Raw genomic sequence first — 13083 nt, 5'->3', positions numbered from 1 at the left:
GGAACTCACAGTCTGGTTGGGGGAGACCAGACTTTTTGAAAATTGAGCCCAAACGCAAAGGTCCTACTACGTCAGTTGAATTATGAAGGTGGAATTTTCCACATGTGGCTTAGCGATCCCCAGGAGTTGTAGAGCTAGTATTGAGGTCAGCAAATGCTTTTGTGCAAAAAGCTTTGTTTGTAGGAGGAGGAAATTAGCAGGCCACATATATGTTTAACTCTTTGTCACATGGGGACATTCTGTTACCTTCATTAAAACACACTTTCATGTCTGAAATTTCACAGTAAGTTTTTGTCATTATGTACTTTCTCAATCAGCAGATTAGAAGCAGTCTGTCATTTGTGTTCTGAAATATTTCGGTGTTAGAAAGAGGGCTTCATGTCTGATTCAACAGTCTTACACAATTCACAGACCTGTACCTCTGAAACAAGTAATACATTATATGTTAAAAAAAAAAAAAGAAGAAGAAGAAGAAGAAGATAGCAGGAGGGAAAGAATGAAGGGGGGGACATCGGAGGGGGAGACGAACCATGAGAGACTATGGACTCTGAGAAACAAGCTGAGGGTTCTAGAGGGGAGGGGAGGGGGGGAGGGGGATGGGATGGCCTGGTGATGGGTGTTAAGGAGGGCACATTCCGCATGGAGCACTGGGTGTTATACACAAACAATGAATCATGGAACACTACCTCAAAAACTAATGATATAATGTATGGTGATTAACAGAACATAATAAAATTTAAAAAAAAAAAGAGGGCTTCATTCTCAAGAAGGTTAGAAGCCACTGATCCAAACAAAAGTGCTCTCAGAGTTTGGAAAAAGAGCTCTTCAGCTTGTTGAGGTCTGGCCAGGCTTCAAGAAGGAGATGGAATCTGAGCTGAGTGTTGGGAAATGGGTAGAATTTGAATAGGTTGAGAAGAGATGGAATGCATTCTAAATGAGGGACCAATCTGAACAAAGGTAGGATAGTTTGGGAGACTGTGAGGAGACTAGTTTAGCTGAAGAAGGAACTGATAGGAGATAAGGTTGGAAGGATCAGCTGGAGCCAAACTGTGGAGGACTCCGAACATTAGACTGAGGAATTTGGACTTCATCCTGAAGCCAGCAGAGAAGCCATGGAATATTCTGATCAAGGGCTTGATATGGTGAAAGTGTTTTAGGTATTAATCTGGCAGCAATTGCAAGGAGAGACTGGAATGGGGGAGAGATGGACACATACGGAGGCTTGTGTAGTCTGCCCAGATTTTATGTGTCCAGGATCTGAGCTAGTGTGGCAAGAATGAGAGTCACAGGAAAGGAAAATGAAGTCTCAAGAGACCTTTCAAAGGAGCCATCATCATCTACCATGGGGCATTTCTTTTACCAAAGAGAGTCAACTAGTTGAGACCTCTCCAGAAGCCATTGCATGGTACTGCCCCAATATGGTACACATGCTACGCTTCTGTGACTAACAAGTTCTGAAATTGACTAACCGTTCTTGTGGGCCCTGTATACATTCGGGTTCTAAGTTTAGTCTATACGTGTTGCTTTGTTTTTCACAAGGTTATGAAAGGTGTGATATTTTGAAAAACTGGTATTTTTCTACCCTCTTTTAGGCAAAAGAGGATGGATGGCTCTAACTTTAAAATTTTGGAGGGATAATAATCCTCCTTCAGGGCCAATATACACATATAGAGGAATGCCTCATTTCCCAAATGGGAACTACCCAAAGAAACACATTTGCGTCATGGATATATACATTTTTAGATAAAGAAGAAATGGTTAAGTGGCTACTTACAATATTTATTAATTGAATTCTATGTCTTTAAAAAGTGTCACATAAAATATATAAATTTAGGACTATTGCTGTTTTCCACTTTCATATTTCACGTAATCATTTTATTCATTCTTTTCACATAGGCATTTGGTATCCCTTGATGCCACTTTTTCAGTCATTTGACACAGTTTTCAAAAACCTACATTTCCACTTCTACCTCATGGTTTGAGAAGGAGTACTCATTAAATCCATGAGTGATATTGCCATTGAATCCAAATTGTAACATAATATTATGGTGGCTGTGCTTTTATTTTGTCCCACAAGTTTATATTTGTTATCTAAACAGCATAGTCTTGTGCAGTGTAGCTTTTAAAAGTTCTTTTAAGGTCTATTTATAGCAGTAGCTAATATTTGCCTTTGAATGGTTATGCCCCATGCATTATTATTAAATCCAGGTACTTTACCTCTCTTTTGAAGGATCCAAGCCCAGTCATTTTTTAACAAACAAAAATTCCAGTGGTAGACACTATTTTATGTTAATGTGTCTTCTCCAAAGAGTACTTTGTTCAAAATAATGTAACAGTGTGTCCTGTGAGAGGCTTTACAAGAACCTGCCCGTAAATTGACTGAGTGGTAATTTGGGAGGAATGAAATGTCATCTTACTTTTGAACGTACCCAGTATTGTTGGTAATTGCTCTATGCAATGTGCCTAGCAGTATAAAGTCAGTTGTAAGTCATTTGTACATTTTTACCGTTATTTGTTCTCTCAATGAATATTGAGTTTCAACTATGTGTCAGGCATTGTGCTAAGTTCTGCAGGGATATGAAAAGATATAGTTCCTACCATAAAGAGATTTATAACGTATTAAAATGGATAAGACTGAAATGTAAAATGAGGTAGAATAGGATGTGTTTTCTAAAGGAGGTACAAACTCAGATTTAGTAGCTCAAGGAAAAGAAAAATCAGTCCTGAGTAGTAGGTCAAGCAAGACTTAGCAAAGCAGATGCAACTTTGATTGGAACTGGAAAGAACTGTGAGATTTAGTCAGATGGAAATTTTGCCAGAGGGAAAGGCATTAGCAAAACCATGGGTTTGGGGATGCATTACGCATTAAGCATCTCCATTTAAACCAGTTTGGTTTAAATGTTGAATATATACAGTCATGATTCATGGTCTGTAAAATGGGATAATATTGTCACACAGAAAAGTTAGGACAATTAGATGTGACCATGTATTTTGTGATACTTTGTGTTCTTGTAAGCTACTAGTTATTATATAAGTAGGGAAGTAAAGCAAAAAAAGAAAAAAGAAAAAAGCAAACGTCTTGGTGTTAGAGTGTGTGTGTGTGGGAGGCTTAAAAACATGATAAAGGGATGTAACTTAATAGCGTAATTCAGGAGAGCATGGAGAGCTGAAGACCTCAGAGCAAAGAGCGACTCACTCAAATCTAAGCTATGGAGAGATCAGCATCTGCTTAAAGCAGAAAGGCCAATTGCCAACTTTTACGAGAGAAGAGATATAAAGTAATCAGGATAGTGGCTGTGATTTAGAAAGAAGGTGGTTGGGAAAGATTAGAGTGGTAGAAATTGTAGACCTGTCAATAGGGTGTGAGGAGAGGGGATCTAAGAGAACTTGGGGGTGAAGAGGAAACTTTCTAAGTGACATGACCATTACAGAGGTATAAAATGAAGATTTTATGTTTGAGTAGGTTGAGTTCAACCCTGATCCAGGCAAGGGCATTGTGTAATTGGGATGTGGGGATTGATTCCCATGAAAAAGATGTGCTGGTAAGATAGAGATTTGGGAGTTCTCTACATGAAGATGATTTTTAAACCTCTGGCAAGGAAAGACTAGAGCAGCATTCAGACAGGTAAGAATGGCGTAGAATTAAACAAAAACAAAAAAACAGAATAAGCAAAGGGAAGAAAATCCAGAGAAGGAGATAGATCTAAGGGGAGAGGGGGAATGTCGCTGTGTTGTATTGGGTCAATGATAAGAAGAGAATCAGAGGAAGGCCCATTCTGTAAAAGAATTAAGGAAAACCAGGATTGGAAAAAGTTTGACGTGGGCAATTAAGAAAGTCCTTTTAGTGAAATAGCAGCTATAAAGGGATGAGGGAAAAGACTAAAGAGAGAATAGATGATCCAGATTTCAAGGCAAATTTTTAGGAAACTTGGTGACGAAAGAAGGGAGAAAAGTATCATGGTCGAGAAAAGACTTTTAAAAATTCAGGGAAACCTGCCTTTTTAATTAAAGTATACCTGACACACAATGTTACAATGAGTTTCAGGTGTACAACATAGTGACTTGACAAGTCCCATTATATGCTATGCTCACTACAAGTGTAGCAACCATCACCACACAGCACTATTACAATACCATTGACTGTATTCCCTATGCTGGGCATTTTATTCCTCTAACTCATTTATTCACAATGGGAAGCCTTCATTTCCTAATCCCCTCATCCATTTTGTGCATGCCCCTACTCTCCTCCCTTCTGGCAACGATCAGTTTGTTCTCTGCATTTACAGGTCTGTTTCTGCTTTTTGTTTGTTCATTTGTTTTGTTTTTTAGATTCCACATATAAGTGAAATCATATGGTATTTGTCTTTCTCTGACTTATTTTACTTAGCATAATACTCTGGGTCCATCCACGTTGTCGCAAATGGCAAGATCTCATCTTTTTTTTTTATGGCTGAGTAATGTATATATACATACACACACACACACACACACACACACACACACACACACATAGTCCCACAAGTTTATATTATCTATACAGCATAGTCTTGTGCAGTATAGCTTTTAAAAGGGTTCTTTTAAGGCCTATTTATAGCAGTAGCTAATATTTGCCTTTGAGTGGTTATGCCCCATGAATTATTATTAAATCCATGTAATTTTTGAAGGCTCCAAGCAGAGTCCTCTTTTAATAAACAAAATTCCAATGGCAGATGCTATTTTATGCTATGTGTCTTCTCCAGAGAGTACTTTGTTCAAAAATAACATAACCACATGTGTCCTGTGAGAAGCTTTACAAGAACCTGCACATAAGTACATATATGTATATATGTTAGGTATGTATTTACGCATGTATATATATATATGTATACACATATATCCCATCTTCTTTATTCATCTATCCATGGACACTTGGGTTGCTTCCATATCTTGGCTATTATAAATAATGCTGCAATAATCATAGGGGTACCATATATCTTTTCAATTTAGTGTTTTTGTGTCCTTTGGATAAATACCCACATGTGGAATTACTGGACCATATGGTATTTCTATTTTTAACTTTTTGAGGAACTCCCGTACTGTTTTCCACAGTGGCTACACCAATTTACATTCCTACCAACGGTGCATGAGGGTTCCCTTTTCTCCATATCCTTGCCAACACTTGTTATTTGTCTTTTTGATTCTAGCCATTCTGACAGGCAGGAGGTGATATCTGTCTTTGTCAGTAGAAGAGAAGTAGCCTCTTGAGATGGAATTATTGAGGATTCTGGGAGATCAAATAATGGAGTTTTGTTGCAAAGGAGGTATGAACGTGGCACCAAGAATAAAGGTTTAAAAGGTTAAATCCTACTACAGGAAAGGAAACCTCCGTTGAGATTAACCAGTAGGAAACTGGGAGATGTTGCAGGAAGATCATTGAAAGATCTAATGTAGCTTTGACATTCTTTATGAAATGTTGGTTAGGGCATGTGCTGAAGAGAATGGGGAATGAGGTGAGGACTAGGGGCTTGAAGAAAGTGGAAAAGACTCCATAGAAACTGTCTCAGGTACAAGAAATGGAAAAGGGAGATTGTCGAGCAACAAGATGACTCACAAGAACATGGAAAGCATAAATTTTAACAAATTTGGTCAGCATGCATATTGTGGCCCCCTCGCCCATGCTCAACCATCCAGAACAGCCGTTGAAGAGTGAACAGCAATGGTTTGCCTGTGCTAGGATTAGAGCCTGGCAAAAAAGATGCTTGGAAAAACGAGATGACCCAGGACTCTAAAGTGGAAGCTCTGGGTTCCAGACTGGGCCAGTGAAGTTGGAAAGACACGATGTTTTGATGAGCAAGTCTAGTATAAGTGAGCAAATGAAAAAAAGTGACAATTCTTGGAGGTCATACAATTCTAGGCAGTGGTGTAGCTGAATCATTTAATAACCAAAATGGAATGAAGGCAAATCTCATTGAGATATAAGAGATGAAAGACTGGATTTTTCATGCTCTTGATCATTATAGTAGGAAACAAAATAGAAAGGAAGACCAAGTGTGTGTCAAGTGAAGACAAGCTGTGCTATTATAGTTTGAAAAAAAAGTTACAAAATAAGCTTAGATACTGCTGGGGGAGGACCTGCTGTTCACCTGGGCTGATGCCTTCACTGTGCAATCCTGGGCAGATTCTTCATAACACAAAGGCTGGCTCCTACTCTAGCAGGCAGAGCTGTCCTTTGGTAGTGAACTCCCTTTAACTGCTCTCTTAATTTATGGTAAAAAATTAACCAAATGGATTCAACAAGTGTCTCCTCTGATCAGCCCATCATCTTTCTGGAGGCTTTTTATATGACTACAACATTTAAAGTGCAACCAGAAGTTGCTTGATGAGCAGAGTCATACTGTAATGGGTTAGTTGGATGATCTTGAGAGCTAATGTCACCAAGCTCCAATGGTCTGACAGATACGTCTCCACTTAAATTTATGGTGAAGGAATACCGACTTATGTTTTCCATGGGCCAGTTACAGTATATTCCCCCTACACAGTACTAGAGGGAGAGGCCCACGTTTTCTCCTGGGATCCTCAGTCTCACTTGCCATGTACATCATGATCCTCCTGCTAGCCTGTATCTTCAGATGGAGTATACACAGATTGTAGTGACAAGTACAGTAGTACTCCCTTATCTGCAGTTTTGCTTTCCATGGTTCTAGTCAAATGCAGTCTAGAGGTAGATAGTCCTCCTTCTGACATATCGCCAGAAGGTCAATAACAGCCAAACACTATGTCACAATGCCTACATCCTTTACCTCATTTCATCTCATCCTGTACGCATTTGATCATCTCACATCATCAGAAGGAGGGTTAGTTCAGTACAATAAAATATTTTGAGAGACCATATTCACATAACTTTTATTACAGTATAATTTTTCTATTTTATTGTTGCTAATCTTACTGTGCCTAATTTATAAATTAAACTTTATCATAGGTGTGTATGTATAGAAAAAGCATAGTATGGGTAAGATTTGGTACTATCCGTGGTTTCAGGCATCCACTGGGGGACTTGGAACATATCTTCCACAGATGAAGGGGGACTACCGTATAATTATAGTTTTCTTATATAATCATGATTAATCCTGTATTCTTAAGTTACGTTCAAGTTATCTTGATTTGATATTGGCTGTCCTGAGTAAAATGGCCTCATGTTAGATCTTAGGTAAGTCGCTTGACTTTATATTTTTAATTTACTTTTCGAAGGACAAGTTTAACTTTAATGTAAAGTTTATAATAGATTTTATCCCATAAGACTTCGATTTCTCTTAAAGAGACCTATAATGATAAAGTGACTATAAAAGTGTGGCCTTTGGACTGGGTTAATGATTTGTAAACCACTGGACAGTGCTCAATGATTTCTAAGCATTCCTCTTCTTTTTTTTTTATCCTTGCATGAGTATGTTATCCCCATTTAACAGATGAGGAAGCTGAGACACACAGAAATTGAATAACTTTTCCAGATTCGTGCTGTGAATAGCAAAGCTAGATTGAAATTCAACTGATAATTCCAAAGCTGGTACTTCTAACAATATTTATTTGATATTGCTCTCTGGTACTAGTCCCCAGGAGAAAGGCATTCAGTGTAGCAGAATCCTGCTACTAATAATGATGATGATAGATATAGTTTCTGCTCCTACTTTACACCAGGTACTTTGTATAAATTTTTACAAATCCTTCCTGCATTCCTGTAATCTAGCTATCATTTAAAAAAATTTGTACATGAGATAATTAAGGTCAGAGATCAAATAACTTTTATAAAGTCATATAGCGGATAACTGGAGTCTTTGACTCCGGAACCAAGGTTCAAAGGTATTGATAGATGGGAGTTTGTGGCACCCATGGAGGGTAGCAAGTTGCCCTGTGTAGTGCGGGCCTAGAGTACATGGCTGAGCAAAGGAGTTGGGGGGGATTGTGGAGATTAAAGAGGCAAAGGAGAGTTTCTGAATATTTTTAGAGATGAGTAGGTCCTTAAAGTATCAGATGGAAGATTGAAGACTTAGAGGGTAAAGAGAAATTCTTAAGTGGGGGCAAAAGAAAATAAAAGTTGCTGTTTTCTAATAGACTGAAATCCTGTAATGAAAGAAAAAGTACAGTGGAGATAAAAGAATTGTACAGTTATTTATTTATTTTTAAAGATTTATTTATTTTAGAGCGAGAGAAAGAGCATGCGCACAAATGGGTGGAGGGGCAGAAGGAGAGGGAGAGAATCCTCAAGCAGACTCCCTGCTGAGTGTCGAGCCTGATGCAGGGCTGGATCCCAGGACTCTTGAGATCATGACCTGAGTTGAAACCAAGAGTTGGCTGCTTAACTGAGCCACCCAGGGGTCCCGAGAATTGTTTAGTTAGTTAGAAGAGAACAGATGCTTCATAGATTTTTCTTTTCAGATAAGTGTCTTAGATGGGATCGTTGTTCTCAGATGTGACAGTACCTTAAATCTCTAAGACTGGAAAAAAAAAATTCAGGATGTGGTGTTTTAACTGGAAGCCTTGGAGAAGTGCTCTATGATATCATCTATGGCATATTTTTAAATGTGATAGTGGTAGTGAAGATGGATAGTTTGGTGGCTGGAGATCAGTCTTGTCTTTTTAACTTTCTGGTAGGTGTATGCTTGGCAATCTCCCCTCATTTGGCTTTCACTCAAACTATTTTACATCACAATAAATCTCCAGTCTCTTTAGCATCAGGTCCTGGTGATCAAAGTATTCAGTTCCAGTACCTGATAAAATCATGACTATCCTGGTAGTTACTTTATGTATCTAAAGGTCTGTACTTTATGTATCCTCTTTAACAGAGCCTTTTAAAAAATTGGATTCATTAGGAAACGGGAGTCTTTATTCCTTAGAGTATAGATGGGTATATTTGAACAATGACAAAAGGCAATGTACTTGGGGCCTAAAAGACAAATTACCCTCTTCCTTTCCTTCCTACTTTTAATGGAATTTCAAGTATAATTGAATATGTCTCCTGGGAGTGAAAGCTATATTCGATCAAACTAATAGTATGGAGAATAGCTAGAGTAAGTCTTCGGGCGGGGGGGTCGGGGTACAAGAGTAGGAGTGGTTTTGGAATAGTCAAGCTTTCACCAAGTAATTTTATAGTCCAGTCTACAGAATTATAGATCTTAGATTTGGCAAAGACTTGGAAGTAATCTGGGCTAGTATCTTGTACACTGGAAAATTTCTTCTTCACCATTTTCTCAAGCAAGTGGACATGGAGCTTCTACTTGAGATGATCGTCCTGTGAGTGCACTAGCCTGGAAGTGTTAACACTCTAGAGGAGGGTGTGGACTGCTGGGGTTTTACTTCCTTCTATATCCACAGTGTGTGGCACTGTGCCTTAGTTTCCTTGCTCTGTTGTAGAGTAGTGCTAATTATTGGGAAGTGCCATGTATTGTCATTTCTTCAAGACTTAGAATTGAAAACATCCAAAATTAATTCCCATTTCTGCCACTTGTGACTTTGGGCAATTTTGCTAATCCCTTTGGTTTCCATTTTTGCATGTGAAACAAGACGACAGTACCCAACTAGGGAGTTTGTGAGTTGTACTCTGAGACCTACTTGGAGAATGATTTAAAAGGATTAATCATAATGTCTATAGTCTGACAATAGTAGGCACTTTACATGACTTCTTCTCCTTGAGCCTGATTCTCATCTTTGATCAGCGTCTGCTGTTTGATTCTGAGTTCAGATCCCTGTGGTAATCTGTCTAGTACGGAGTAAAATAGAGCTACTGCTTTACAGGTACAGGGCATTTATGAGTTCTTTCAGGAAGGATGGATAGGATGTGGACAACTGGGTAGGATACTTTGGAGCTGTGCACCAGCAGGGGAGGATGCGCTTTCCACCACCTATGGCAGTATAATGGTTACGAAGAGCAAGACCGTTAGATTGCCTGGAGGTGTGAAGAGAAAAGGGAAATACAGGCTTATGTCAGAATTTATTAGCATGAACTGAGACTTCTAACCCCAAACAACTGGTGGAAAGTGAAAACTTCAGTTACACTATTGTTTGGTCTACATTAAAACAATCACTTGGAGTGATTCCCATTAGACTCACTGGCTTTATTTTTCAACTTTGTTTAGAAGCAGTCTAAATAATTAATTTTTTGGAAGTGACTATCTGCTGCAACTATTTATAATGTCTATTTGAAAACTCATTATGCATTAGTAAAAGATTCAAAGGTCAAGGAGGGTGAATCTGTTCTTTGCCTGATATTTATAAGAGATTGGCAATGTTGAGAGAAGGAAAAGCTGCATTTTCTCCATCATTCTTTCCCATTTCAGAATGTATTTACTTGTGAGAGAAGCCACCCCAAATATTCTCTTGGTAGGACTTTTGTTTTGGAAAACATGTTACTGATTTTTAAGTAGCCTCTGAGATATTATTGCATTCTTTCTGAAAACCCATTAGTGGGAATATATAACTTCTACAAAGTGGGCCACAAATTCCAATGATAGCACTTCACCAGTTGTTTCTAAGAACAATAATGCTATCTCTTCATTAAAAAAACAAAACAAAACAAAACACCTAAGTCTAGGGGAAAAGGCAAACGTTCTGAGGTGGTCTGGCTTATCTGCTTAATTGGGGTCAATAATACCATCACTATATCAATGGATTGGGTTGCTATCATGAATCTACAGCATAAATCTAAATGTTTTTATTGTACAGCTACAAAGGACTTTACTAAAGATCGAAATGTTTTCCACAAACTATCTGCTATTGGTTTTATTTTGGAATGAAAAACTTAATTTCTGCTTCATTTACACTTAGTGTGGTTTTGTACTAAGTGTACATCAGATATTGACATATTGGCAGCCAGATATGGCTGAGTGGTAATAATGATCCATTAAATTGAGTACTCTGTTTTACAGCCATACTGGATAACCAAGAGAGTGCACGTGTGTGTGCACGTTCGCACGCACGCACCCACGCAGTTGTGTCTGCCTGTCCCTAAGCATGATGAAAATCTACCAGCGTTATTTCCTACTTCAAGTCTTTTTATTCTACCCTTTTGGCTCTGTTTGGCTAAATGGCTACATAACCAAGGAAATCCTCTCACATCCTCATCATGTAAATTTTAAAATTTAAATTATTTGTTAATAAGCAATTCAATTAATATGTAAGGTAATGAATTTAACTACTTTTAAAGTGTTTCTTTTGAAGGATAGCTTGTTACAATGGATTGTTTCCTTAGGGATTAAATAGTTAATGTGTATGTCTTTTTTAAAATTCTATTACAAATATTAATCTGAATTATATTCAAATACTAAAAGACTGCTTTTTAAAATGATTTTCATGTGACTATTTTGAATATAACTTCTCTACCATGCCTTTACAGATAACTATTAATTGGATATATCCTATATGTTGTTTATTTTTGTAGTTAAAACAGAGCCAATGAGCAGCAGTGAAATAGTTTCAACAACAGCAGACGGGTCTTTAGACAATTTCTCAGGTTCAGGTAAGGAATAAATATTAGATTTTCACATTAATACAAAGCATGGTTTTTCTTAGTTTATTTATATATGTAAGTTTTTCTCTGTGGGTATATGCATGTGTGTATGTAGTATAAAATTGTACTATAGCTTTACTCAGAGTCCCGTACCTGCAATTCCGTTGTTTCTATCCAATGTTACGAAGTATTTGCTGAAAATGTTGATATCCTATAGAGATAAAATCAAAAGCGGTTTTTTTCATTTTTCTTCTACTAAATTATCTTTATTATGTTAATGACTCCTGCCCTTTTTCTCTCATTTGTATGATTTTTTTCCAATTATGCAAATTTAGGTAGGCAAAATTTGGCTTCTGATACTCTTTAAGCAGACTTAACCAAACCATCCTCCTAAGTAACTGTCATGTCAACTAGAGATCTAAATTAGACTTTATAAAGCAGCTTTCGGCCCTTAAGTTAGTTTTGATCTCTTTCACATTAACAAAGTTTGTTTTACTAGAATTCGACTTATGCCAGAGAATGTGCTTGGTGCTATTACAGATTAATAGGTGTATGAGAATGGCCCTGGTTTGGGGCTTAGTAGGGTGAATAGATGACCAGACTATCATATTACACTTTGCTATTTCCAGAGGGAAGGCCAAAGATCCCCAAGAAGGGTTCCCCAGGAAGGGACCCAATAGAGACCTGGTTGGGATGGAGGGGGTAAGAAAAGGTTTCCTGGAGGAGATGCCTGCACTCAGCCTTAAAAATGAGTAGGAATAAAGCACACATTGATCTGGGGAGGGGAAAGTTGGACAGATAGAACATTCCATGGGAGGAGACCAAGACACAGAGGCATGGAATTTGGAATTGCCAATGGTTCAACATTCCTGGTGTGTACAGTGTGAGCGGTGATGGCATGCCGGACAGGGTCAGGATAGAGTCTAAAGAGGCATTTGTGTTCCACATGATGTTTGCACTATATCCTGAGTACAGTGGGAGGCATCAGAGGAAGGGGGTTGCATGATCCTATTCACATACAGAATCCTGACTGTAGCAGGAGGGAGAGGGGCTGGAGAACTGAAGTAAAGAGACCAGATAAAGTCTTTTTGCATTAATTTGGGCAAGAAATCATGAAGACCTGAGATAAGGTGCTGGCAATGTTATGGAAAGATGGTGGATTAAGGTGTATTTGCAAAGCTGAATTTATGGCATAGTAACCAGTGAGTACAGGGGATAAGTGAGGCAGAGAGACAGGTTAAGGTGATGGAATGCAAGAGGAGCATGACTGAGAGGGAAAGGAATGTTGAATGGGAGGCAACATCCACTCGAAGATGTTGAAGCTCGGGAATGATCTGGAATGGAAATTTTGGGAACGTGCAGGGAGTTAAAGCTAGTGGGCTCTAACAGAGTTGAAGACAGAATCCAGGGAAGACCAATATAGAGAGACAGGCAGGGAATAAAATGAAGATGCAGGTTTTCAACTGGGAAAGAAGGAAGACGGTTGAGTTGGAAGTAAAGGCAGGAAGGGTTTCAAGGAAGCGCTGTCTATGTGATAGATTGGTATACAGCTATTAAAAATAGTTTGGAAAAAAACTTAATGGCATGAGCAAGTGTTAACTATATTA

At 38.3% G+C, this 13083-nt stretch overlaps 1 protein-coding gene across 6 annotated transcripts in view; it reads left to right on the top strand.

The window, feature by feature from the left end:
* EYA1 (EYA transcriptional coactivator and phosphatase 1) overlaps window positions 1–13083 on the top strand; it is a 312419-nt gene that overhangs the window by 169583 nt on the left and 129753 nt on the right. For all 6 annotated transcript variants that reach the window (XM_081816112.1, XM_081816115.1, XM_081816113.1 and 3 more), the window contains one exon: window positions 11408–11485. In XM_081816112.1, the coding sequence (XP_081672238.1) occupies window positions 11408–11485 (78 nt within the window). The remainder of the gene's footprint in view (window positions 1–11407; window positions 11486–13083) is intronic.

The sequence above is a fragment of the Leptonychotes weddellii genome, chromosome 4 (assembly GCF_054177405.1).
Source record: "Leptonychotes weddellii isolate Sample4059 chromosome 4, ASM5417740v2, whole genome shotgun sequence".
Lineage (NCBI taxonomy): Eukaryota > Metazoa > Chordata > Mammalia > Carnivora > Phocidae > Leptonychotes > Leptonychotes weddellii.
The sequence above is the reverse complement of the archived record's forward strand: the minus strand, read 5'-3'. Positions and strand labels throughout refer to the sequence as shown.